The following is a 26,837-nucleotide window of genomic DNA, read 5'->3' as shown; positions in this document are numbered from 1 at the left end:
CAGCCAACAAGTGCTCAGCATATGTGAGAACTCCTTCAAGAATGTTGTTAAAGCATTCCAGGTGAAGCTTGTTGAGAGAATGCCACGGGTGTGCAGAGCTGTCATCAAGGCAAAGAGTGGCTACTTTGAAGGATCTCAAATAAAATGGTTACTACATGATTCCATATGTGTTATATCATTGTTTTGATTTCTTCACTATTATTATACAATGTAGAAAATAGTAAAAATAAAGAAAAACCCTTGTCTGGTCTGAAAACCTGTGTGTCCTAACTTTTGACTGGTACTGTATGTGCTATTATTTCATCGTGGCGAGGAATTTATATCCATCCATCTCCATGATTTTGTCTGTTGGGAAATGTTAATATTGGTGATCAATATTAGAGAAAGTGTTCTAATCTAGGTCTAATTGCAGCAAAAATTGTATATAGCCATCATTTGGAAACGCCTCATATTCACATTCAGTAACAAACTGGAGGACTGAACTATCTAGTTACATCCCACTAGGTTTCTATATACTATGAAGTCAAACAAAAACCAGACTTATATGACAGAGTTTGGAGGCCATATGTGGACCATTTCGGGGAGTGTGGTGCTTAAGTGGAAGTGACGGTTTACTTGTTTTGTCATCCCTGGCGTCATGTGTCCTTCTATTAATTGGTCGGGGCTCGGGGGTTTCCAACTTTCTGACTGGTTGTGGTTGTGCACATGTCGCGTTTGTGTTTTAGGGTGTGATTGTGGGAAAGTGCGGGCATGTATTTGTATGTTTTGTTTTTGCCTGTATTCTTTCTGTTTGTGAATGTCAGTTTATTTTTACTTTAATATTACGGTTTGCAACTGCACATGGGGACAAAGATTGTACTTTTTGGAGAAATGTCCTCTGGTCTGATGAAACAAAAATAGAACTGTTTGGCCAAACTGACCATCATTATGTTTGGAGGAAAAAAGATGTGGATATATTGAAGCAACATCTCAAGACATCAGTCAGGAAGTTAAAGCTTGGTCGCAAATGGGTCTTCCAAATGGACAATGGACCCCAAGCATACTTCCAAAGTTGTGGAAAATGGCTTAAGGACAACAAAGTCAAGGTATTGGAGTGGCCATCACAAGGCCCTGACCTCAATCCCACAGAAGGCCTCCAAAACCTGACTCAGTTACACCAGCTCTGTCACCCAACTTATTGTGGGAAGCTTGTGGAAGGCTACCCGAAACGTTTGACCCAAGTTAAACAATTTAAAGGCAATACTACCATATACTAATTGAGTGTATGTAAACTTCTGACACACTGGGAATGTGTTGAAAGAAATAAAGCTGAAATAAATCATTCTCTCTACTATTGTTCTGACATTTCACATTCTCAAAATAAAGTGGTGATCCTAACTGACCTAAAACAGGGATTTTTTACTAGAATTAAATGTCAGGAATTGTGAAAAACTGAGTTTAAATTAATTTGGCTAAGGTGTATGTAAACTTCCGACTTCAACTGTACCTGAGCTCAATTTCGAGTCCTTGAGCGAAGGGTTTGAATACTGTATTTTTTTTTAATTTGCAAAGAAATCTAAAAACCTGTTTTCGCTTTGTCATTATGGGATATTGTGTGTGTAGATTGATGAGCAACATTTTTTATTGAATCTATTTTTAAATAAGATTGTAATATAACAATGTGGAAAAAGGGAAGGGGTCTGAATACTTTAGGAATGGACTATGCCAGGGTTCTCACAAATAAGTGGGGTTCTGCTCCATCTTGTCAGCTCCACTATGTAAAGATTTCAGACCAAATGAAACTGACATAGAGTAACTATCATTACTAAATTTTTGAACCCCAATGACTTTGTCACTTTGTGAAACCGGCTGTTCATAAATTCAGAGCGTTATCATGTTCCTCAATTAATTTAGTGCATTTCATCAGTAGGCTATCTTGACACAGAGTGCACCCCGAGTATAGTGTTGTCGAATCATACAAACTTTGTAATGGAAGTCAAATGACAAAAGTTGCTAAACTAGCTCCCTCAACTAATGACAGAATATCTCATATGTTTGCAAAATCAAGTTGTTGATTATAGAGAAGATAGCAGCACAGCTCATGAATAACGGGATCAAGTTGTTGATTATAGAGAAGATATCAGCTCATGAATAACGGGATCAAGTTGTTGATTATAGAGAAGATAGCAGATCAGCTCATGAATAACGGGATCAAGTTGTTGATTATAGAGAAGATATCAGCTCATGAATAACGGGATCAAGTTGTTGATTATAGAGAAGATAGCAGATCAGCTCATGAATAACGGGATCAAGTTGTTGATTATAGAGAAGATAACAGATCATGAATAACGGGATCAAGTTGTTGATTATAGAGAAGATAGCAGATCAGCTCATGAATAACGGGATCAAGTCGTTGATTATAGAGAAGATAGCAGATCAGCTCATGAATAACGGGATCAAGTTGTTGATTATAGAGAAGATAGCAGCACAGCTCATGAATAACGGGATCATTAGTTGTTGATTATAGAGAAGATATCAGCTCATGAATAACAAATGGGTCTTCCAAATGGATCAAGTTGTTGATTATAGAGAAGATAGCAGATCAGCTCATGAATAACGGGATCAGTTGTTGATTATAGAGAAGATAGCAGATCAGCTCATGAATAAGGGGATCAAGTTGTTGATTATAAAGAAGATAACAGACCAGCTCTAATGAATAACAGGGATCAAGAATTAAATTGATGATTATAGAGAAGATATCAGCTCATGAATAACGGGATCAAGTTGTTGATTATAGAGAAGATAAAAAGCAGATCAGCTCATGAATAATGGGATCAAGTTGATGATTATAAGAGAAGATATCAGCTCATGAATAACAGGATCAAGTTGATGATTATTGAGAAGATAGCAGATCAGCTCATGAATACGGGATCAAGTTGATGATTATAGAGAAGATAGCAGATCAGCTCATGAATAATCAGTAGGATCAAGTTGATGATTATTGAGAAGATATCATCTCATGAATAACAGGATCAAGCTGATGATTATTGAGAAGATAGCAGATCAGCTCATGAATAACGGGATCAAGTTGATGATTATAGAGAAGATATCAGCTCATGAATAACAGGATCAAGTTGATGATTATTGAGAAGATAGCAGATCAGCTCATGAAAAACGGGATCAAGTTGATGATTATAGAGAAGATAGCAGCACAGCTCATGAATAACGGGATCAAGTTGTTGATTATAGAGAAGATATCAGCTCATGAATAACGGGATCAAGTTGTTGATTATAGAGAAGATAGCAGATCAGCTCATGAATAACGGGATCAAGTTGTTGATTATAGAGAAGATATCAGCTCATGAATAACGGGATCAAGTTGTTGATTATAGAGAAGATAGCAGATCAGCTCATGAATAACGGGATCAAGTTGTTGATTATAGAGAAGATAACAGATCATGAATAACGGGATCAAGTTGTTGATTATAGAGAAGATAGCAGATCAGCTCATGAATAACGGGATCAAGTTGTTGATTATAGAGAAGATAGCAGATCAGCTCATGAATAACGGGATCAAGTTGTTGATTATAGAGAAGATAGCAGATCAGCTCATGAATAACGGGATCAAGTTGTTGATTATAGAGAAGATATCAGCTCATGAATAACGGGATCAAGTTGTTGATTATAGAGAAGATAGCAGATCAGCTCATGAATAACGGGATCGAGTTGTTGATTATAGAGAAGATAGCAGATCAGCTCATGAATAAGGGGATCAAGTTGTTGATTATAGAGAAGATAACAGACCAGCTCATGAATAACGGGATCAAGTTGATGATTATAGAGAAGATATCAGCTCATGAATAACGGGATCAAGTTGTTGATTATAGAGAAGATAGCAGATCAGCTCATGAATAATGGGATCAAGTTGATGATTATAGAGAAGATATCAGCTCATGAATAACAGGATCAAGTTGATGATTATTGAGAAGATAGCAGATCAGCTCATGAATAACGGGATCAAGTTGATGATTATAGAGAAGATAGCAGATCAGCTCATGAATAACGGGATCAAGTTGATGATTATTGAGAAGATATCATCTCATGAATAACAGGATCAAGCTGATGATTATTGAGAAGATAGCAGATCAGCTCATGAATAACGGGATCAAGTTGATGATTATAGAGAAGATATCAGCTCATGAATAACAGGATCAAGTTGATGATTATTGAGAAGATAGCAGATCAGCTCATGAAAAACGGGATCAAGTTGATGATTATAGAGAAGATAGCAGCACAGCTCATGAATAACGGGATCAAGTTGTTGATTATAGAGAAGATAGCAGATCAGCTCATGAATAACGGGATCAAGTTGTTGATTATAGAGAAGATAGCAGATCAGCTCATGAATAACGGGATCAAGTTGTTGATTATAGAGAAGATAGCAGATCAGCACATGAATAACGGGATCAAGTTGATGATTATAGAGAAGATAGCAGATCAGCACATGAATAACGGGATCAAGTTGTTGATTATAGAGAAGATAGCAGATCAGCACATGAATAACGGGATCAAGTTGATGATTATAAAGAAGATAGCAGATCAGCACATGAATATCGGGATCAAGTTGATGATTATAAAGAAGATAGCAGATCAGCACATGAATAACGGGATCAAGTTGTTGATTATAGAGAAGATAACAGATCAGCACATGAATAACGGGATCAAGTTGATGATTATAGAGAAGATAGCAGATCAGCACATGAATAACGGGATCAAGTTGTTGATTATAGAGAAGATAGCAGATCAGCACATGAATAACGGGATCAAGTTGTTGATTATTGAGAAGATAGCAGATCAGCTCATGAATAAGGGGATCAAGTTGTTGATTATAGAGAAGATAGCAGATCAGCTCATGAATAACAGGGAGATAACGAGTGGAAATAGTACATGGTATCTTAACAGGGACCAACTCTGTTTAAAAAATAAATAAAAATACATATCTACTCTCATACCAATTGATCACATTCTCTACCACAGGCCTATGAGACAGTGCAGAGAAGTGGGAGGAATGTTCTAGCATCATTTTAACATGTATAGGTGAGAGAAGTGCTTTGATAATGCATTGCAGCCTATGGATTACAGAATGAAGTTAGGAATTTTAATGCGAGACAGGAGTCAGGATTTTGGGTTGAGAGTGGGATTCAGACTGGATAGGAAAATAGCCTAGGCTCTAGGACAGGAGAAGATTTTTCCTCATGCATCTCTGAATTGTTAACCGATTTAATCTCTGTGACAGAGATGCCTATGTAGTGAATTGTACATAGGCCTAATCAATTTGTGACTGTCTGAAGAGTCTTAATGACTGCTCAAAGAGGTTATTTTATAGGCTATACTGTAGCGTTCAGTTCGCATGTGCAGTCTGTCGGTTTCAATTATACGTGTGCTTTGAATTTATGGTGACTTTTTGTGAAGTAAATACACTAGGCTAAAGGCTTACATGTGACAACCTGTTTGGATAATGTGCTATTGAATGTTTAGCTATCTTTGGCTGCGCGTGTTGTGTATTTTGTGGAATAGCATTAGTGTGACTTTGGGGGAAAATGTTGTAATTTCCTGGGTTTTGTCATTTAAAAAAATCTGAAAATGTGAAGTGTTCCAGGGACAGTCCCAGGATTCTGGTTTGCCATATTAATCCCTACATTGTACTATGCAGATATAGGATCTCAATTTTATCAATCTTTTGTTGCTGAGAATTTTCCTGCACTGCAGGAAAGGGGATACCTAGTCAGTTGTATAACTGAAATGTGTCTTCCGCATTTAACCCAACCCCTCTGAATCAGAGGTGCGGGGGGATGCCATAATCGACATCCACGTCTTCGGCAGTTGAGCGTTGTGATTTACATAAATTCACTGAAAGCCCACTGTTAAATTAACAGTATTGCACTTTTCAAGTAGCCTACTTTTGGCCAGCTAATAGCCTAACCACCGATCAAGCAACATTGTGGACTAAACATTCAAGTCCTTTTGCTGCAGGATTATTTTGCCTGGACAATATAGGTCAAATTAAGATCCTACATCTGTACTTGTGTGATTGCGTTTAAACTCCACCGTGTGCGTGTGTGTTTTTGCTTATTATCCCTGTCTCTGTATGTTCCAGCCAGTGGGTGCTAGTGACTACCTGGAGATGGCCCAGGCGTTTGACACAGTGTTTATCCGTCATGTCCCCATGCTTACCCTCACTCTGAAGGATCAGGCACGGCGCTTCATCACACTGATAGACAATTTCTATGACAACAAGGTCAGTGTCAGTCACACTGCATGGGGAAAAACTTGATGTTTCACATTAACATTTTTAGTCATTTAGCAGACTCTTATGAGGAGTGACAGGAGCAATTAGGTTTAAGTGCCTTACTCGGGGATTCAAACCAGCGAACTTTTGGTTACTGGCCCAACTCTCTTAACCACTAGGCTACCTGTGTTAGGTACTACTGCCTAGGTGCTTCCCAATCTGTACCTGTAACTCAAGTATTTGACATACTGCCATGGTCCGTAGCTGCAGGGTCTATACTGTAGTTTGTTCTAGGCGTTATAATGTGCAATAGCATCACCTGTAACCATCTATTCACACTCTATCTTACAGCAGGTGTCACTGTTTCACTTTAGTTGTTACAGAGTTGTTACCATTCCATTGTCCATCTGTCACAGGTGAGGGTGGTGCTGTTAGCTGATGCCCCTCTGGACAGGCTGTTTGTCCACTCTGGAGGGGAGGACGACCGTGACCGCATGCTACTGGACGACCTGGGCCTGAGCGGGGTGAGACCACACGACCCAACCACAACTAGACCAGAACATAACCAAAAACACATTCTTAATGTCGGGTTGGAACCAAAAATTATTTTCCAATTATTCCTTTTTGAACAGAACCATCATTTTCCGACCAGCAAAATAATGTTCAGAACCGGTTCGAACCCCAAAAAAGTAATGGTTTATATTGTTCCTTTTTTATTTTTTCACTTTTTTTTCCTCCCCAATTTCGTGATATCCATTTGTCCCATCACTGCAACTCCTGTACGGAGGCCCACCTGTTCCTTTTTAAAGCTCTGAAATCTTAATTTGTATTTTTGTTGTGTAGCTTAATATTAAATGACTTAATCAATCAGTGGGGATAGAGCAGTTTACTATGGAGTGGGCAAGCTATAGTTGTTTACATGTATTAGACAGACAAGAGTAGGGAGTGAGATGCTAATAAAATTTTGCAGGTGAGGAGAGCATGAGAAAGGGTGGAGGAGGAGGCTTGAAGCGCTGGGCATCTTGTTATGACATGCATGATCTGAATTAGGTCCACAGAATTATACCTAGGAGGAGCGGCTCCTATGAAGGAATAAATCCAATGTGAAATGTACTATAGTATCCTTAACTAGCATTGAAAAAGTGAATCCATTATTCTCTAATTAGAAATCTCTCTCTCTAATCTCTGAATCACGCTTGTAACATCACTAGGCTACAATAGCCTATGCTTCAGTGGGGGAGGTACCCTACACACGCACACTGGCAAAGAATTTCAGCAGTCAGGCCAGGCAGACGCTGGAATATACGTTTTTGAGTGATAGTGAGAGCTTTGCATAGGCATTTTGTTGCTTTTTTGTGGGACTGGAAAAAAAATCCCGGAACGTAAAATAATGTTATTAACCTGTTTCCATGCTTTTAAAAGAATGGTTCAATTTCGGTTGAGTATAGATCACTTTCATTCCTTATTCTGATTCTGTTCTTCGTAAAACATTTTTTTAACGGATTTCGGTTCTATCTCCTGAACCGGTTCCAACCCCTGCTTGATATAAACATTTGTGTTTGTGGTTTGTTAACGACTGTGTCCGTGTTAAATTATCTTTGTGGTCATGTTTGTGTCGACCCCATTGTTTTTGGTCATGGTTGTAGTTGAGTTAAACCCACTGTCTGCGGTCCTATTTGTAGGATGTGGGGGACCATCTGTCTCTGTTCACAGCGGAGGAGGAGATCTTTGCGTTCCAGAGGACCATCTCCAGACTGACCGAGATGCAGACAGAGATGTACTGGACTCAAGGGGACCGCAGTAACACTACATACACACAGAGAGGATCACAGTAAAGTACCCCCAAAGACCTCACAACAAATGAAGGGGATGGGTAACCAACAGCAACTTCTCTTTTAGACTGAAGTATAATATAACCAGCAAGAACACCTCATAAAACACAAACAATTGGTACAGTAGGGCTCAATCAATTATATGCCTTTAGACTGGAGTATAACGTGACAAGCTAAAACACCTCGCAACAGACAGTCAGTCAGAGAGATAGAGGACTTTTGTGCCCAAAAGCCAGTTTTCGCAAGTAGTCAACTGGGTGGGACTTCCTATGGGTTAGGGAAGGATCACATGATTCCATCCAGGTCACCAGGAAAGATCAGCCAATGAATTATACTTGTGAGGAAACATTTCATAACTGCAGGTGGCAGTAAATCGCCAACCTTGTATTTATACCTGTTCAAACAACACACTCTAGGTGCCATAATGGGACATACAATGATGCAAAGTCTATGGAACTAACCAATAAACACTCAAAACTTACTGACCTATCTCCCTCACGTACTTTAAAGGGAACTGACGGAAACAAGAGAAACTCATTCATGTCCCATATTAGTCTTCCTAAAACATACATGGAGAACAGAGGGAGGCATAGCTACTTAAAAACTGGGTGGTTCGAGCACTGAATGCTGATTTGGCTGACAGCCGTGGTATATCAGACCATATACCATGGGTATGACAAAACATGTCTTTTTACTGCTCTAATTACATTGGTAAGCAGTTTATAATAGCAATGAGGCACTTCGGGGGTTTGTGCTATATTGCCAATATACCACAGCTGAGGCCGGTGTTCAGGCACTCCGTGTTGCATCGTACGTAAGAACAGTCCTTAGCCGTGGTATATTGGCCATATACCACACCCCCTCTGGCCTTATTGCTTAATTAGCTAATTAAGCAATAAGGGACGACACATCTTCAGTATGCGCTGAAGGGATGGAAATATGAACTGAACATCTTGGTGGATAGCTACCGCCCCCTATGTTTGGGTTTGAACTGTGCCACTAAAAAATATAAAATGAAGTGCTGTACATGTAATTACAAAATACATAGATCAAGGAAGAAATAGCAGTGAGTATACATGAGGTATGTAGCCAGCCATCTGCCCTGTAAAAATGCTAAATGTAATGTATTTGTGCCTACTGTGTAATAAACCATGCAGTAGAATCTAAAGGTGAAGAGAAAGGTGTCTTGAGCCTTTTCAAGGATGAAACTGCAAAGGAAAAAAATACATTATTACTTAACTATTTGTCTTAGGAAATGTTAGATGTGTTGGGTGATTTCAGAAAGCAAAAGATGCACACTAGTAGCTCTAACAGTGTTGTGTTCGAGACCACCTAAAGCCCGATTCAAGACCGGGAGGGGGGCGGGAGGGGGAGGTCTGAGGCAAAAAGCCAGAGACCAGAAAAGTCCAATTCAAGACCATGATTGTAATTTTGTCAAATTACCACCATAATAAGAGTTCAAAATGTCCAGTATTTCTGGGTTCATATTTCAGAACAAGAAATTAATTCTTTAGACATTCAGAATAGTGGAAAAATGCATGCTAAAGGAGAAAATAAAGCCACTCTACAAATTGTTACTAACCCAAACAGTGGGGAACAATGGGGCCTTTATATGCCTTCAGAGAAGGGCTAAGGATTCATAAAATAATGATTATAATAGTATAACAATAATAATTATATTATTATTTTCAATGATGTTCTGATTTAATCTCTTCAATTTTTGTTGGAAAGGGTTGGAGTGACAGTGGAATCAACCAATTGCATTTTGACTTAATGAGTGGAACTGTATTTACAAAAACATATGGAAACTTCTGCCTTCTTGAAGGCCAAAAGGTTACTGTGCAATAGCGAGCAGTAGTTTTCCCTAGCTAGCTTTTGTTGTTGGCTAGTTTGCAGCAGGTGTTGTCGAAGAGGATGTTGTTGCTAATTTGTTAACTTCTTGTTGGAAGTTATTCTTGAAAAGGGAGAAGCTAAATTTCAAATGATCATCTGGTGAGTGGAACTGTGTTTTTTTTATTGCAGTGGTGTTAGCCATCTCTTTGATGTGTGTGAAACATTGTTGCATTTAAAGTGGAACTGACAACATTTTAGCAACATAAAATCTTTTCATATACACCCCCAGGAAGAATGTCACTTTTTTGTTTACATTTTCTGACAAGCAACCACTTAGATGTGGTCATTTTCACATTTTCATAAATTCTTTGACTGTTTGGGAATTACATATACTAATTCTATAGCAATCTAGATTGGGAAAGTGGTGGCGCGTTTGGACATTTAATAGACACTGCAGTGAATAAAACATCTGTCTCGTCCAGGACCAGTCTTCACCGACCAGTGCGCTATAGCAAATCTGGGCTACAGTAGGCCTTTATACAAACAAGTCATTTGCTTCACGGGCCTCCCATCATTCACTTTGAACCTTACTGTGTGTTTACAGGCAGTAGCAACAGCACGACTTTACACCATTGGAAACCATTCACCAAAAGACACAAAATTCATTTAAATGATTTCTTCAAATATCTAAACACCACGGGAGTCCTCTTACATTTGGGAACTTTACAGTTCTATTGATCAAACAACCATGGTAAGGTAGGCTGTCTTTCCCTCAGTTATGCACATCAATAACTAATGCTAGCCAGAGCAAGATTCACTCAAATCTAACAAAGGACATTAGATAAATCCCCTCAAACTTTTTCAGCTAGTTGGCCATCAAAATTGCACTGATAAACGATAGAGATTTGTAGCCTCCTCGTCCTTCTGCAGCTTTCCTGCCAATGAATGGTTCTCCCAACCAAGCACCCAAGCTGACTAGCTTCCTATCTAGCTACATCCAGACACAAATGAGAGAACACCTCACTCTAACCATTTTACTAGCCGTAGCAGAGCTGGTTAGGTTGTTTACATGTTATCTAGAGCGTTTTTGACAAACTATTAACTTTTTTTGTCTACGTTTACTGACACCGGTTGTAATTCCGCGGGTGTTGCGTGTTCATAAATTCATCCGTTGTTCTGGCGCTCTGGCACACTCAGATGAGAGTGCTCTGAAATTGGAGTAGAGAGCCAGAGTGAATTTGTGAACACAAAAGAGATATGCTAACTGGATAACAGTAGTTCAGGTCCTTGCTAACTAACCAAATGACACCTGAATCTCCAGATGTGTATAGCCACCGAATAACAATATGAGGGGAAAAAGTCAGTCATTCACCCATTCCTCCAATGGCATGACTTCTATCTAGCTAATGTTAGGTTCCTGTGTTTTTAGCTTGCTACAAAAATAGATAAGCTTGCCTATTAGCCATGTTATGACTGACTTGTGATCTTTTCCCTTGCTAATTTGATTGTATTGACATTTCCAGCTTTAGTTACATTTGTCCGTTTTTGGAACAGTGCAACCCAATGGAGGCAGCAAACAATGTAGCAGGCCAGCTGGGATTTACTACCTGATAGTCATATTTTCTGGACTCCAAAGAAAAGTATTGGTGAATTATATTAATCATGCATTGAATGGCATCCATCTATTTAGACAACAATGTCTTAGTGTACATCATGGAACGTTGAGTCACATAGAACCTATGTTTAAAACCTCTCATAAAGTTGGTTTTGTAGCATACACAGGGAATTTGATATTTTTGGCTGATATTATGATTGTTTGTTTCATATCTGCAAAGTAGTTATCACTGTCAGCTCCACCTTAAACTTTAGGTCGCTGGTTACTTTGCGTGCTAAATGTGAAATGTTTTTTGCACTGAGAAGTAATAGTTGTACATTTCGATTGGGAAATATTGTTTTTGTATTCTTATGAATGGGACCTACTGGCTAATTATGTCAGAGTTTGTAGACTGCTGATCCTTTAACATCATGCTGTGTGTCACTGCTGTCTTTCCATCGGCCCTATGCAGTGGTGTAGTGGTGCCTAGAGAAGTGGGTATACTGTAATTTTGCCAAAAGGGTCCCAAACAGCCCACCCAGCGAAGGCAAGGCACCCTGTGTGAAAAAAACAATGTTTTCCTATGATTTGTATGAGTTTTCCTATAGATTTTTCAAATGTTCACTCTCAAAATCACACTACAGAAATGTGATGGTCTGAGTCCACAACAATGCTTGAACCACATCTGTTGGGTGGATCTGTTAGGGCCTGGCTCCCCAGTGGGTGGGCCTCTGTCCACCCAGGCCCATCCATGTCTACGCCCCTGATGCAAACAGCACATGATGACAAATGCGCATCACAAATAGCCTACTAACCAACACTTCGGACTAAAGGGAAGGGATTAAGAAGCGGATATAGGCAATGCCCACTGAATAATGCCCACTGACAACAAAGTGGGTATATGGCGTATACCTGCGTATAGCCTCCACTACACCACTGGCCCTTTTTTGTGTTTTACAAAAAGTACACTGTCCTACATGAGTGCGCTGGTATTATGGTTGCTGTCCTTTCAGAATCACCAACCTGTCACACACTGAAGGACTATTAGGTTCACCACTGAAGGCCTAGGTCCAATAGGTTCACCACTGTACTAACCTGTCACACACTGAAGGCCTATTAGGTTCGCCACTGAAGGCCTATCCCTAGCTGCTGGGCTGCTCAGTCCTGGCCCTGGTGGTCTGCCATCCTGTTGGTTGTCACTCTGGCCTTGGCTGAACACACCTGAAAACGATAATTAATGTTTCACTAAGATCCTAAAGCTGTGTGGGGTGTGATTTTTAATTTAACCCTTATTTTATGAAGTAAGTTGACTGAGAACACATTTTCATTTACATTAACAACCTGGGGAAAAGTTACAGGGGAGAGGAGGGGGATAATGTAAACTGGGGATGATTAGGTAACTGTGATGGCATAAGGGACAGAATGGGAATTTAATGTCCCATTTAATGTCCCATCTGAAAGACAGCACCCCACACAGGGCAATCTCCCCAATCACTGCCCTGGGGCATTGGGATATTTTTTTTGACTAGAGGAAAGGGTGCCTCCTACTGGCCCTCCAACACCACTTCCAGCAGCATCTGGTCTCCCATCTAGGGATTGACCAGGTCCAACTCTGCTTAGCTTCAGAAGAAAGCCAGCAGTGGGATATGCTGCTGGCCTAAGTGGCACCACTGACTACAACACTGAGCTCAGATGCAATATTTTATTCACCATTGTGTGTTGGATATATATTGGTTGTGTTAGATGCCACAGTCTATTCAAATGGTCAAACAGGTTACTGCCGGTATGGCTTGAACACAGAGCTGAAGCAAAAAACCCACTGAAACACTGAGCTGATGTTTAACGTTTTACCACAAGATGGCAACAGAGGGTAAGTGATGACCAAGAGGTTTGTTATTATTGTTTCTAATGACATCATCCAGTTTTATTTTTTTAAATTTAACTAGGCAAGTCAGTTAAGAACAAATTCTTATTTACAATGACGGATTAACCCAGCCAAACCCTAACCCAGAAGACACTGGGCCAATTCTGCACAGCCCTATGGGACTCTCCATCATGGCCAGTTGTAATACAGCCTGGAATCAAACCAGGGTCTGTAATGACACCTCTAGCACTGAGATGCAGTGCCTTAGACTGCTGCGACATTCGGGAGCCCAAAATAATGTGACGATACAATGATGTTCTCTCTATCATTCTCCATGGTAGGCCTCTGCAGTAGACCTGTGACCCCTATAACACACTGCAACAAGAGCAAGCGAACTAACGGTTCCCTACTGTGCAGACAACTATCCTGTTGATGTGTTCGCTCTTTTAGGGACACTGAATGGAAGTCTTTGCTGAGCTGAAGTAACAGGACACATCACATAGATTAGATATACTATCTCTTACCAGCTCTCTGGTAAGTATCAAAAGGCCACTGGACATGTGTGTGTGTCAGTTTGTTAGCTGTAAGTTCCAGTCTATTCCACTCATAGAGATAGATATAGAGCTCTAGTGTCCAAAAGCCTGTTTTAGCATGGACAGTGCCATTGAACACTTTCACCATTTGGAAGTAGTCAACTGGGTGGGACTTCTTGTGGGTTAGGGAAGGATCACATGATTCCATTCAGGTCACCAGGAAAGATCAGCCAATGAATTATACTTGTGAGGAAACATTTCATAACTGCAGGTGGCAGTAAATCGCCAACCTTGGATTTATACCTGTTCAAACAACACACTCTAGGTGGCAGTGTGCACACTTTCAGTTTGTTTACGACTCAGAAGAAGTAGAAGAAGAGCATTTGACTACTTCAAAATGGAGATGGCGTCAATGGCGCTGTCCATGCTGTCACAGACGACATAATGGGGCAGACACAATGACGTGATGTCTATCGAAGTCTGTGATTCCACCATAACTCTCCATTAAGGGAAAATCAATCACGGTCTATTCCGAGGGCTCTAATCCAATCAGAGCATTACGCTGTTTGGGAAAACATCAGACACAAACAGAGATGGCCACCCTCCTTTGTGTACATCTTAATTGGATGAATCACGCTGGCACAGAGGGGTGGCTACAGTCCTCTGGTCCTGTGAGCAGGGATCCTGGCCAGTACACAACATTACACTAGCCACTGACAGGTTGTGGTAGGGGACATGATAAAGAGGTGGATGTCACGTAGGGGTGGAGGTAGGGTTTGAGAGAGGGGTTCGGGGGGTTGGAGAGTGAAGTGATCAATATGTGAGGAAGGGGACAGTTTGGAAGCTTTGAGAGTCAGATTATTGGTAGTTACAACTGGATGGTTTTGTGGCCCGGCCCCTCTAATGGGAGCCTATTGGTTCAGTAATAGAATTAGTGTCACAAGGAAGGTAATGACACAAACAATATTTCAGGTCATCATCGGCATTTGAGGGGTAATGAAGTGTTAGGAATAGTGTGTTCTGGGTGGGGGTGGAGGAGAGAGAGTCACTAATATATCTGATTGAAGTACGTAGGACCCATAGAGTTAGAGGGTTCTAGATGGATAAAACCTGTTTTGGCATGGACATTGCCATTGAGGGTTCCCACCATTTTAAAGTAGTCAACTGGGTGGGACATCCTATGGGTTAAGGAAGGATCACATGATTCCATCCAGGTCACCAGGAAGGATCAGCCAATGAATTATACCCGTGAGAAAACACTAGGTGGCAGTATGCAACCTTTCAGTTTGTTTGCCAACTCATAGAAGTAGTCAAATGAAATGGACTACTTCAGAATGGAGATTACACACACAGATGCCATTTTATGTTTACCTTTATTTAACTAGGCAAGTCAGTTAAGAACAAATTCTTACAATGACGGCCTACACCGGCCAAACCCGGACGACACTGGCCCAATTATGAGCCGCTCTATGGGACTCCCAATCACGACTGGTTGTGATACAGCCTGAATTTGAACCAGTGTCTGTAGTGACGCCTCAAGCACTGAAATGCAGTGCCTTAGACCACTGTACCACTCGGGAGCCCAAAATAATGTGATGATACAATGATGTTATCTCTATCATTCTCCATGGTAGGCCTCTGCAGTAGACCTTTGACCCCTATAACACACTGCAATAAGAGCAAGCGAATGAATGGCTCCCTACTGTGCAGACAACTATCCTGTTGATGTGTTCGCTCTTTTAGGGACACTGAATGGAAGTCTTTGTTGAGCTGGTTCCTGTGATGTGGTGAGTGACATCAGAGTTCACAGCAGGTGGGGATAGATTAAAGTGACAGGAGCACTTCAAACAGCTATACATGTTCTTGGCCTGAAATGACACATCTGACAATGCTGTGATGTGATCATTATAAATATACCCCTGAAGGATGACACTGTTTCCATTTCAAGCAGCAAGACTACCTGTCACACCTTTTCTCTCGCTCACTGCTCTCTCTCTTTTACACTGTCTCCTTACAGAAGCATTCATTCATCCACCTCCTGTGTCCTTTTCCTCTCTCTCTCTGATGCCTAAAAACATTGTGCCAAGTTAGGTCGGGCCATTTCAGACTGTTAGGAGCTCCAGGTGATTGGTACAGCCTTAGGACCTAGGTGACATCACCCCGCAGTTAACCCTCCACTGCAGCAGCTATTCACAGGCACCAAACTGCTGGATCAGCCATTCCTCTTTATATAGTTGGGACAGGAGGAACAAAGAGGGACTGTGTGTGTGTGTGTGTGTGTGTGTGTGTGTGTGTGTGTGTGTGTGTGTGTGTGTGTGTGTGTGTGTGTGTGTGTGTGTGTGTGTGTGTGTGTGTGTGTGTGTGTGTGTGTGTGTGTGTGTGTGTGTGTTCGTTTTGTATGCATGTGTATCTATTTCCTTTGTGATCATAATAAATGAAATAGTGTGGATGTTTTCCATGTGAAATTCAAAGCCATAACTACACAAGTAATGCCTTGCAGGATGTGTGGATGTTTTCCATGTGAAATTCAAAGCCATAACTACACAAGTAATGCCTTGCAGGATGTGTGGATGTTTTCCATGTGAAATTCAAAGCCATAACTACACAAGTAATGCCTTGCAGGATGTGTGGATGTTTTCCATGTGAAATTCAAAGCCATAACTACACAAGTAATGCCTTGCAGGATGTGTGCGTGTTTTCTCTGAACTATTATATCGGATCGTATTTATCAAGTCATAATAAATACCAACCGTTCCAAGAATTCATTGATGAAAACAGCGCAGTTCGCACAGGTGGAACACGATCATTTCTGTACAGATTACAGAAATCGAGACCGCGTGTCCCTGCAAGGTGGACCGGCAATTTACACATCTTCTCTGGAACAAAGACGTATGTAGGCTGGCTACTGCTGATATTTCCGTACAGACAATGAGGGAGGTGGTGGGGGAGGGAGATCACTCCGAACCATTACTTTACAGAACGGAGAACTGTATAGGATTTATTCCCTTATCTCTCGATTATAACTGGAATGACGTCATATGTTTGAAGCGGTCGATCTGTCTTGAAGGGGGCGTGTTCTGCGCGCGCTGTCGAGATTGATTGGCACCCATGCTCACGGATTAAAGGGACAAGTGATAGACATTTTTTAAATTACTCAACTTGACTGAGAGACTTTCATTGACATATTTGATAGAATGCATGACATGTGCATGTCATGAACGAAGTGTAATACTCAACACAAGGAATATAAACACACCTGCTGCTATTTGCCTATGTTGTCACACATGTGTATGTCAGTTGTTACATTGTAATAGTGTGCTACAGATGAAGTGGCAGCAATAATATATGTCAACAATATGTATAAATGATTGTCCTAATGTAGCCTGTGTCATTAGCTTATGAATTGTAAACATTTCCAGAAGGAGCAATACAATTATTTGGAATTAAATATGAATGTCCTCTGTCCAACTTTGAATATTCTTTGTGTTCTTATCGGTGTAAAATAATATTTTGACGATCTGTCTGTCTATTTCTGTATCCTTCCACACACTGCTTGCCTTGACATGCCTGTGCGCCCCAACTGGAGGTTAGTGACGTCTTGATTGGGGAGAATGGGCTCGTGGAAATGGCTGGAGCGGAATTTGAATGGGTGGAATGGTATCAAATATCATACATAGTTTCCATGTGTTTGATGCCATTCCATTTGCTCCGTTCCAGCCGTGTTTATGAACCGTCCTCCCCTCAGCAGCCTCCACTGCTTTAGTGCACACATGCTGTAGACTGCTTAGGAGCAGTGTCTCTTTAAAGGGCGATCTCGTATACTGAATTCAGGGGGCTTGCCTTTTCAGTGGGGGTGGCAACGCTACTAGCCTATTGCTGCTGTTGCTGTATAACTTCGAGCTTGTTGAGGGCTGTCTTAAGACGGAATATGCTAAGCAGATAGGTTAGTGTTTATGTGTGCTGCTGGAGAGATAGACTACTGTAACTGAGAGTGAGGTGGCGTTTCGTTTTCCATACCAACTGTGCTGCGTGGTCAGTAGAGGCGACATTGAATAGACAGATATAATTTTCGGTTATTCCTTTCCTTTTCGTTTTTCTGTCGACACTGACAACAAACGCAGGTTTCCTGTGTGCAGTCTGGTAGTAGAAAGGACTTGGAAGCGAAAGGGAGTTTGTTCAAATGGCAGCAATGACAATTGGAATAGAACTATGCGGTAATTAATCGCTGGTGTTGCAGCCATCTCATTCACCATAGCGCGGTTATCCGTGGCAGCCCTGAACGGGGCTGCACTGTGTCCTGGCCACAGCTTCACTTTCACGGTGGCAAGAGGTGTATTCAGTTATTTTGGATCAGTGCGGGATTTGATCTTGAACGTGCAAGGAAGGAACGCGTAACCGCTTATTGATGAACGAACCCGTGGTACACCGTTTATAATTTACTCGTGAACCGAACTGTACACACTATACTGTTATTATTACCATTGCTCCAGTCGAGGAGAAATACTATGAATATGCAGCAACCCGTTTTGAACTGTTGCGATTGTCAAACGTGAAGTAGCTGTGGCTTGCTTTTTGAGCCAAGGAGAATAGCCATAGTTTACCAGTTATGGTGTTGATACATTTATAATAGTCCACGACATTCTACGTTTTAAATCCACCCTGAACAGCATATTGGTGCTCTTTTTTTAATACGGAGGATTTAATTTATAATTTCGCGCTGAGTTTGCAGTGACCCTTGGGGACTGCTGGTCTGGAATAGCAACAAAGGACGGGGGCGTGCATTCATGGAATGCAACTTTGACAGCTCGCCACTACTTATCTACTGACTTTATCAGCGGGCAACGGGGACGAACTAGTAATTGAAGGAAAGATGGCCGAGATCCCAACTCCCAGTCCTCTCCATGAGTTGGACGTGGCCATAGACCCAGACTTCGAGCCACAAAAACGGCCAAGATCGTGCACCTGGCCGTTGCCCCGACCCGAGTCCAATGCGGGGAAACCAGAAAGCAACGACACTGACATTATACCCGAAGAAGAGGATGATGAAGAGGAACAACATGCCACTTCCATGGCCATCAACGTCAATGGCACCAGCTCCAGCGTGGGAGCAGACCACCAGAACAGCAACAGCCCTACGGCCGAAGGACTGCTGTCTGGACAGGAGAACGGAGGCTCCCCGCTCTCCTCCCACTCCCCCACGACCACTTCGGGCGCACTCGGCACCAGCGGCCCGGGTTCGCAGACTCCACGGAAGTCTTCGTCGCGCAGGAACGCGTGGGGGAATCTGTCATATGCTGACCTGATAACCAAAGCCATAGAGAGCACGCCGGACAAGAGATTGACTCTGTCTCAGATTTATGACTGGATGGTGAGATGTGTGCCGTACTTCAAAGACAAAGGCGACAGCAACAGTTCGGCTGGGTGGAAGGTAAGCGACAAAACGCTCTCCTCCTCTCTTCTACCCCACCCTCATTCAATCCCCCCACCTCCCACCCACTATAATCAAAACTACAACAATAACAAGAAACACATGGGTCTTGAGAATTTGTACTTCTGGATGTTCCCTTTGTCTATAAACACACACACACACACACACACACACACACACACACACACACACACACACACACACACACACACACACACACACACACACACACACACACACACACACACACACACACACACACACATACACACATACACACATTCTCTCCCTCTTTTGGAATTAGGCATGACTCAACTTCGAGTGTAGCCTATCTATACTGTCACGTGGAGTGGGACACACACACACACACACACACGAATTGTCAACTTTGTAGCAGCCAGTCAGTCTGTAGGCCTACTCTGTAACCTATTTAGAATGACTATGCCAAAATATTGATACAATTACATAAATCATAGAATATACAGTCCTACAATTAATCCCAACTTCAGAGTAAAGAACAAACATTGCTGGTCACCAGAAGTGGTTCAACTGTCAGATCAGAATGAGCTATTTATGCGCTCTATTGCCTCAACAAGTGAATGTAGGCCTATCAGGGCAGTCCCTGTGTAAAGTCCTATATTTGTTATGTAGGCCTAAACCTCAGGAATTAGCATATCTCTTGGGTCAGGTAGGATACTGTACTCCCAATGTTGTTCATAATGCAGTTGAGGAATTACATAACGACTTGGGATGCCGCCAGGTCGGGTGAACAGCCGGGAGTAAGACTACCTTCAAAGGGAATGTAACCCCTAACCCTCGCCAGGAACGAGGCATAGGACATATGGGCCCCAGGCCTGGGGAGAGAGTGAGGGGGTGTGTGAGGCTAAAGAGCATAGGTCACGGATTGGATCTCACTGCGTCAGGGCCCCGGCCCTGCGGACTTGTCTCGTTGGCCAATCAGTTATCATTAAAATTTGTATTTATTTTACTAGGCAAGTCAGTTAAGAACAAATTCTTATTTTCAATGATGGCCTAGGAACAGTGGGTTAACTGCCTGTTCAGGGGCAGAACAACAGATTTGTACCTTGTCAGCTCAGAGATTTGAACTTGCAACCTTATGGTTACTAGTCCAACACTCTAACCACTAGGCTACCCTGCTGGCCCGGCAGGGATGAGTTATCTGTGCTCCTGTGGCGGTTGGGTGGGCTGCTGAAACATGCGCTGTAGGGGAGGGACCAGACAGGCTGTGTTAATTTGCCACCCTGCGGGGCTGATGCCCAAGGAATTTGGGGCATGGACGGTCAGGCGGGTGGGGTGCTCATGTTTCAGTGCCTGATAAAAAAATATGGAACAGGCAGGATGCTGGAACATAGATGTTGTTACCACATTCCCATGGCTATGCCTTTTATAGTTCTGTCATTACACGTTTTGATCACAGACTCCAGCTGTTGCAGCTTTTGAAATGTTTTGATGTGTCGATTAGCCTTTAAGGGGGGGATCTGTGTTAATCTGACCTGTTCATTTTAGAATAGCCTATAGTAGCCCACAGAAAACACAGCCAATGACAGCCACAATTTATAACAGAGAGCTCTTGGCCTGCTATAACCAGCGTTCGCTAAGCGCCACAAAGTCCCACAGGCGCGTTCCCGAGTTCTTAGGAGCAGGCAAGCTATATCAGGCCAATGCAATAAGACAACCAACGCCACCAGCTTTAAGGTATCAACATGGCATGGCTACTGACAACCAATGAAACCAGAGAAGAGCTTTAGTGGCAGGTGTTCACAAGGCCCTATAGCAACCGTGGTGTTCTCACAGACCTGCTTTCAGTTTGTGATTTCACTCTCAGAAACTCTTGGGTTTCAGGACAGGGTGGTTAGTTTGTCAGATTAGGTTTCATACATGTGCAGTGGTAAAGCTGGCTTTGTTGAGTAGATTTGCTCAGCAAATCCTAGTAATCCCTGTGGGTTCCTCTCCTCTCACTGACTGACCTCACCCAGGACGCTCTGGGTCACCTCTTATGACCTGCTCTTGACACATGCCTATGCCTAGCACCACAAAACATAGCTGCATTATATAGATATCCAATCAATCACAATCATAATACATCTTCAGTTTAGCGCAATCAAGAGTGAGTGAAATGTGCGCAATCAAGAGTGCTGTTGACATGTGTGCTAAGAGTAGCTGTGGTATGAGAGAGAGAGACCAAAATAGGACCTCTAGTGCAGTTAAGCTTGTGTGTGTGTATACCTTTCTCTGTGTGTGCATATTCCTTTGTGTGTGTGGTTAAGTTGTCTGTGTGTACCTCTGTGCGTGTTAGCACCTCAGTGTGTGGTTAGGGAGTGTGTGTTCCTGGGGCTGCTCCAGTGAACTTTGGGCCTCTGTGTTAATGAATCCTGATGCTACAGGCAGCTCAGCTCAGAGTCCAGCCCCCCTTGACAGCTGCAGAACAGAGCCCAAGTCTCAGGCTCAGTTATGTCACTGACGATGCAGGGATGTAAATACACACACACACACACACACACACACACACACACACACACACACACACACACACACACACACACACACACACACACACACACACACACACACACACACACACACACACACACACACACACACACACACACACACACACACACACACACACACACACACACACAGTGTTGTTTAATAAACACACGCATGAAGACTCACATATACACATAAATGTACATAAGGAAACCCTCCCAATCTTCCTGTTGTTACATGGGTACTGTGTAGAACATTCCAGAACACACAGACAGGCACAGACGCATCATTATCTTTAACACACCTCACACACACACACTCACCCAGTCTCCCCTTTCAAGGATTAGTTTGTGTGTGTAGAGAATCATTATTTTATGAGAAATGTAACTAGAATTCATTCTTTCATTTGTTCAAATTCATTTATTACTGTGTTATTACATTATATTAGACTGTTATTACACTATATTAGACTGTTATTACAGTACATTAGACTTCCCCAGGCCCCAGGTAGCAACTGTCTGCCTTTTGTCTCTGTTTAGCAATGTTTTAGATTTGTCCCTGTCTACCACCAGCACCTCCATCCCTCCCCCTAAACCAGCAGAGATAGGTTGTGATGATCATCTGCATGATGAATGTGTTGATTCACCAGTCCGACAATGATTAGTGGTCTTATCAAGACGGAGGAGGAGGAGGACACTGGGGGGAGAGCGGGATAGAGGGAGGGAGAGAAAGAAAGAAGTGGGCGAACAAATCCATTAAATCAAATCAAATTTTATTTGTTACATGCTCCGTAAACAACGGGTGTAGAATAACAGAATAACGCTTACTTATGGGACGTTCCCAACAATGCAGAGAGAAAAATAAGATCAATAGTAGAAAAAGAATAATGCAAGGAATAAATACACAATGAGTAACGATAACTTGGCTGTATACACAGGGTAACCGTACTGAGTCCATGTGCAGGGTAGATATCCACACTGGACTTTAAAAACTGGAAACCACATATCCTGAGGCCACATCTATTGTAGCTGGGGATTTTAGCAGGGTAGATATCCACACTGGATTTTAAAACTGGAAACCACATATTCTGAGGCTGCATTTATTGTAACTGGGGATTTTCACAAAGCAAGTTTGAGGAAAACGCTACTGAAGTTCTATCAACACATTGACTGTAGTACTCACGCTGGGAAAACACACGACCACTGCTATTCTCTCTTCCAGGATGCCATCAAGGCCCTCCCCCGCCCTCCCTTCGGCAAATCAAATCACAACTCCATTTTGCTCCTACCTTCCTATAGGCAGAAACTCAAACAGGAAGTACCCGTGCTAAGGTCTATTCAATGCTGGTCTGACCAATCGGAATCCGTGCTTCAAGATTGTTTTGATCACGCGGACTGGGATATGTTCCCGGTTGCCTCGGATAACAACATTGACGTATACACGGACACGGTGACTGAGTTCATCAGGAAGTGTATAGGGGATGTTGTTCCATAGATCCACAGACAATGTAATCACCATTGTACTGCACACTGCACTGTCCCATCTGGACAAGAGGAATACCTATGTCAGAATGCTGTTCATTGACTATAGCTCAGCCTTCAACACCATAGTACCCTCTAAGCACATCATCAAACTCAGGGCCCTGGGTCTGACTGGGTCCTGGACTTCCTGACTGGCCGTCCCCAGGTGGTGAAGGTAGGAAACAACACCTCCACTTCACTGATCCTCAATACAGGGGCCCCACAAGGGTGTTACCCAGCCCCCTCCTGTACCCCCTGTTCACCCATGACTGCGTGGCTATGCACGCCTCCAACTCAATCATCAAGTTTGCAGATGACACAACAGGAGTAGTCTTGATTACCATCAATGATGAGACAGCCTACAGGGAGGAGGTGAGGGCCCTGGTGGAGTGGTGCTAGGAAAATAACCAATAATCAACAAAACGAAAGAGCTGATTGTGGACTTCAGGAAAAGGCAGGGGGATCACGCCCCTATCCACATTGACGGGAGAGAAGGTGGAAAGCTTCAAGTTCCTCAGCGTAACCATTACTGACAGTGGGGTGAAGAAGGTGCAATCCTGACTGTATAGGTAGGGTTAAAGTAACTAGGCAACAGGATAGATATAAACAGTAGCATCGGCATATGTGATGAGTCAAAAGAGTTAGTGCAAAAAGGGTCAATGCAGACAGTCCGGGACAGGTAGCTATTGGTTAACTATTGGTTAACTATTTAACAAAATATTTGGAAGTCTTTGGCTTGGGGGTCGAAGCTGTTCAGGGTCATGTTGGTTTCCAGACTAGATTAGGCCTTTATTGGATATCTCTCCGTGAAGACAGGTTTGGAAGAATGTTATTGTGCTGAGAACACCGCTCTGCTGTCAGTGTGTGTGTACACATTTCAGTCTGGAGTCATAGAGACAGGCATTAACAATACATGTGTATTCTATAGAAAGGCATTGTAATTCAATGACACTGTGGTGATTTAGCAGTGTAACAGGTTGATAGCACATTGCCATGGCTTCTGTAAGATCTGCCGCATAGAACCACCAACAAAATGGAGTCTAGTATAAGTGAAAGGAGATTGTAACCAGTGTAAGTGTAACCAGCCACTAGTTTGAAACACAGAGAGTTTGATTGCTAGTGAGAAACCTAGATGTGGTGTCTGTCTGTGTGTGGGTCTTTGTGTGTGTGTGTGTGTGTGCGTGGGAGCATGCGTTACCACCCTGACAGTGGGAGCATGCGTTACCACCCTGACGGTGGGAGCATGCGTTACCACCCTGACGGTGGGAGCATGCGTTACCACCCTGACGGTGGGAGCATGCGTTACCACCCTGACGGTGGGAGCATGCGTTACCACCCTGACGGTGGGAGCATGCGTTACCACCCTGACGGTGGGAGCATGCGTTACCACCCTGACGGTGGGAGCATGCGTTACCACCCTGACGGTGGGAGCACGATCCAGGAGACTCCTTAAAGACTTGGCACTGTGCCAATCTGGAGGAATTGACGTGAACACAGTTAAAAGGGGGGAAAAGGGGGAGTCAATGAACAAGCTCTGCTCCAAATTGGTGTATTACAGCTGCCCTTTGGCAATGACTCCCAATAGAGGGGACTGTGGGTGTTTTGGGGGCAAGGGGGGTTGGGGCGCTAGGTTATGGGAACCCATTGCTCCAGGGCTTCTTTCTCCTTCTCCTCCTCTGATTAGTGCCACACTCTCTGAACAGTGAACCTGCAGCTATATCACAGTCCCACTGGGTTCACTTTCTATTTCACATACCAATCAATGGAGCCCTTTAATTGGCTTCCCCAAGGACAAGCTGCATGTTGTCCATTTGACAGTTTACATCCATGTTAATGACTGTTGTTTCTGAAGCAGAGTAGGCCCATACCTTCACTGTGTTGTTGTGATGGTGTATGGCTGAAGAGTGGCGGGGACAATGACTTCACTGATGATGAGGTCATATTGACAGGTAAAGTAGGGGGAGGGCTTGACAAATACAGAGCTGACCATTTGATGCCCCTCTCTCTTCTCTCTCTCCCTCCCTCCCTCCCCCTCCCCCTCCCTCCCTCCCTCCCTCCCTCCCTCCCTCCCTCCCCCTCCCTCCCTCCCTCCCTCCCTCTCTCTTCTCTCTCTTTCTTCTCTCTCTCTCTCCTCTCTCTCTCTCACTCCCTTCTCTCTCTCCTCTCTCTCTCCTCTCTCTCTGCTCTCTCTCCCTCCTCTCTCTCTGTCTCTCTCTCCCTCTCTCTCTGTGTCTCTCTCTGTGTCTCTCTCTGTGTCTCTCTCTCTCTCTCTCTCTCTCTCTCTCTCTCTCTCTCTCTCTCTCTCTCTCTCTCTCTCTCTCCTCTCTCTCTCTCTCTCCTATTTATAGCTGGTTATACAGTCCGCTCATCTTTTATATTAAACAGGACATGGGCAGTGCCGAAAATGAAGTGTTACTGGGTAGGAGCATGGAAGAGACCATGGCCAACCGTGAGGACAACCACAGGCTCTTATTATGACCCTCAAATTACTACCTTCCCCTCTGAGCCTGCCAGTGTGTGTGTGTGTGATCTCGCCATCACGGTTGACAACTCCATTGTGTCCTCCTCCCAGAGCGCTAAGAACTTTGGCGTGATCCTGGACAACACCCTGTCGTTCTCAACTAACATCAAGGCGGTGGCCTGTTCCTGTAGGTTCATGCTCTACAACATCCGCAGAGTACGACCCTGCCTCACACAGGAAGCGGCGCAGGTCCTAATCCAGGCACTTGTCATCTCCCGTCTGGATTACTGCAACTCGCTGTTGGCTGGGCTCCCTGCCTGTGCCATTAAACCCCTACAACTCATCCAGAACGCCGCAGCCCGTCTGGTGTTCAACCTTCCCAAGTTCTCTCACGTCACCCCGCTCCTCCGCTCTCTCCACTGGCTTCCAGTTGAAGCTCGCATCCGCGACAAGACCATGGTGCTTGCCTACGGAGCTGTGAGGGGAACGGCACCTCAGTACCTCCAGGCTCTGATCAGGCCCTACACCCAAACAAGGGCACTGCGTTCATCCACCTCTGGCCTGCTCGCCTCCCTACCACTGAGGAAGTACAGTTCCCGCTCAGCCCAGTCAAACCTGTTCGCTGCTCTGGCCCCCCAATGGTGGAACAAACTCCCTCACGACGCCAGGACAGCGGAGTCTCCTTCCGGAGACACCTGAAACCCCACCTCTTTAAGGAATACCTAGGATAGGATAAAGTAATCCTTCTCACCCCCCCCCCCCCTTTAAGATTTAGATGCACTATTGTAAAGTGACTGTTCCACTGGATGTCATAAGGTGAATGCACCAATTTGTAAGTCGCTCTGGATAAGAGCGTCTGCTAAATGACTTAAATGTAAATGTAAATGTGTGTGTGTGTGTGTGTGTGTGTGTGTGTGTGTGTGTGTGTGTGTGTGTGTGTGTGTGTGTGTGTGTGTGTGTGTGTGTGTGTGTGTGTGTGTGTGTGTGTGTGTT

The 26,837-nt window shown here is 43.2% G+C and overlaps 2 protein-coding genes across 2 annotated transcripts in view; both read left to right on the top strand.

Moving 5' to 3' along the window:
- The window catches only part of afg1lb (AFG1 like ATPase b), a 41,773-nt gene extending 31,552 nt beyond the window's left edge, over positions 1–10,221 (top strand). The window contains exons 11-13 of the mRNA XM_046298738.1: positions 6,137–6,277; positions 6,685–6,792; positions 7,951–10,221. Coding sequence (XP_046154694.1) covers positions 6,137–6,277; positions 6,685–6,792; positions 7,951–8,103 — 402 coding nt within the window. The 3' untranslated portion in view covers positions 8,104–10,221. The remainder of the gene's footprint in view (positions 1–6,136; positions 6,278–6,684; positions 6,793–7,950) is intronic.
- Positions 10,222–17,823: 7,602 nt separating this feature from the next.
- Positions 17,824–26,837, top strand: part of LOC123995257 (forkhead box protein O3-like) — a 113,694-nt gene continuing 104,680 nt past the window's right edge. Inside the window, exon 1 of the mRNA XM_046298737.1 lies at positions 17,824–19,352. Coding sequence (XP_046154693.1) covers positions 18,795–19,352 — 558 coding nt within the window. The 5' untranslated portion in view covers positions 17,824–18,794. The remainder of the gene's footprint in view (positions 19,353–26,837) is intronic.

This window comes from Oncorhynchus gorbuscha, linkage group LG14, assembly GCF_021184085.1.
Source record: "Oncorhynchus gorbuscha isolate QuinsamMale2020 ecotype Even-year linkage group LG14, OgorEven_v1.0, whole genome shotgun sequence".
NCBI classification, from domain to species: domain Eukaryota; kingdom Metazoa; phylum Chordata; class Actinopteri; order Salmoniformes; family Salmonidae; genus Oncorhynchus; species Oncorhynchus gorbuscha.
This window is presented reverse-complemented; position numbering and strand designations above follow the sequence as displayed.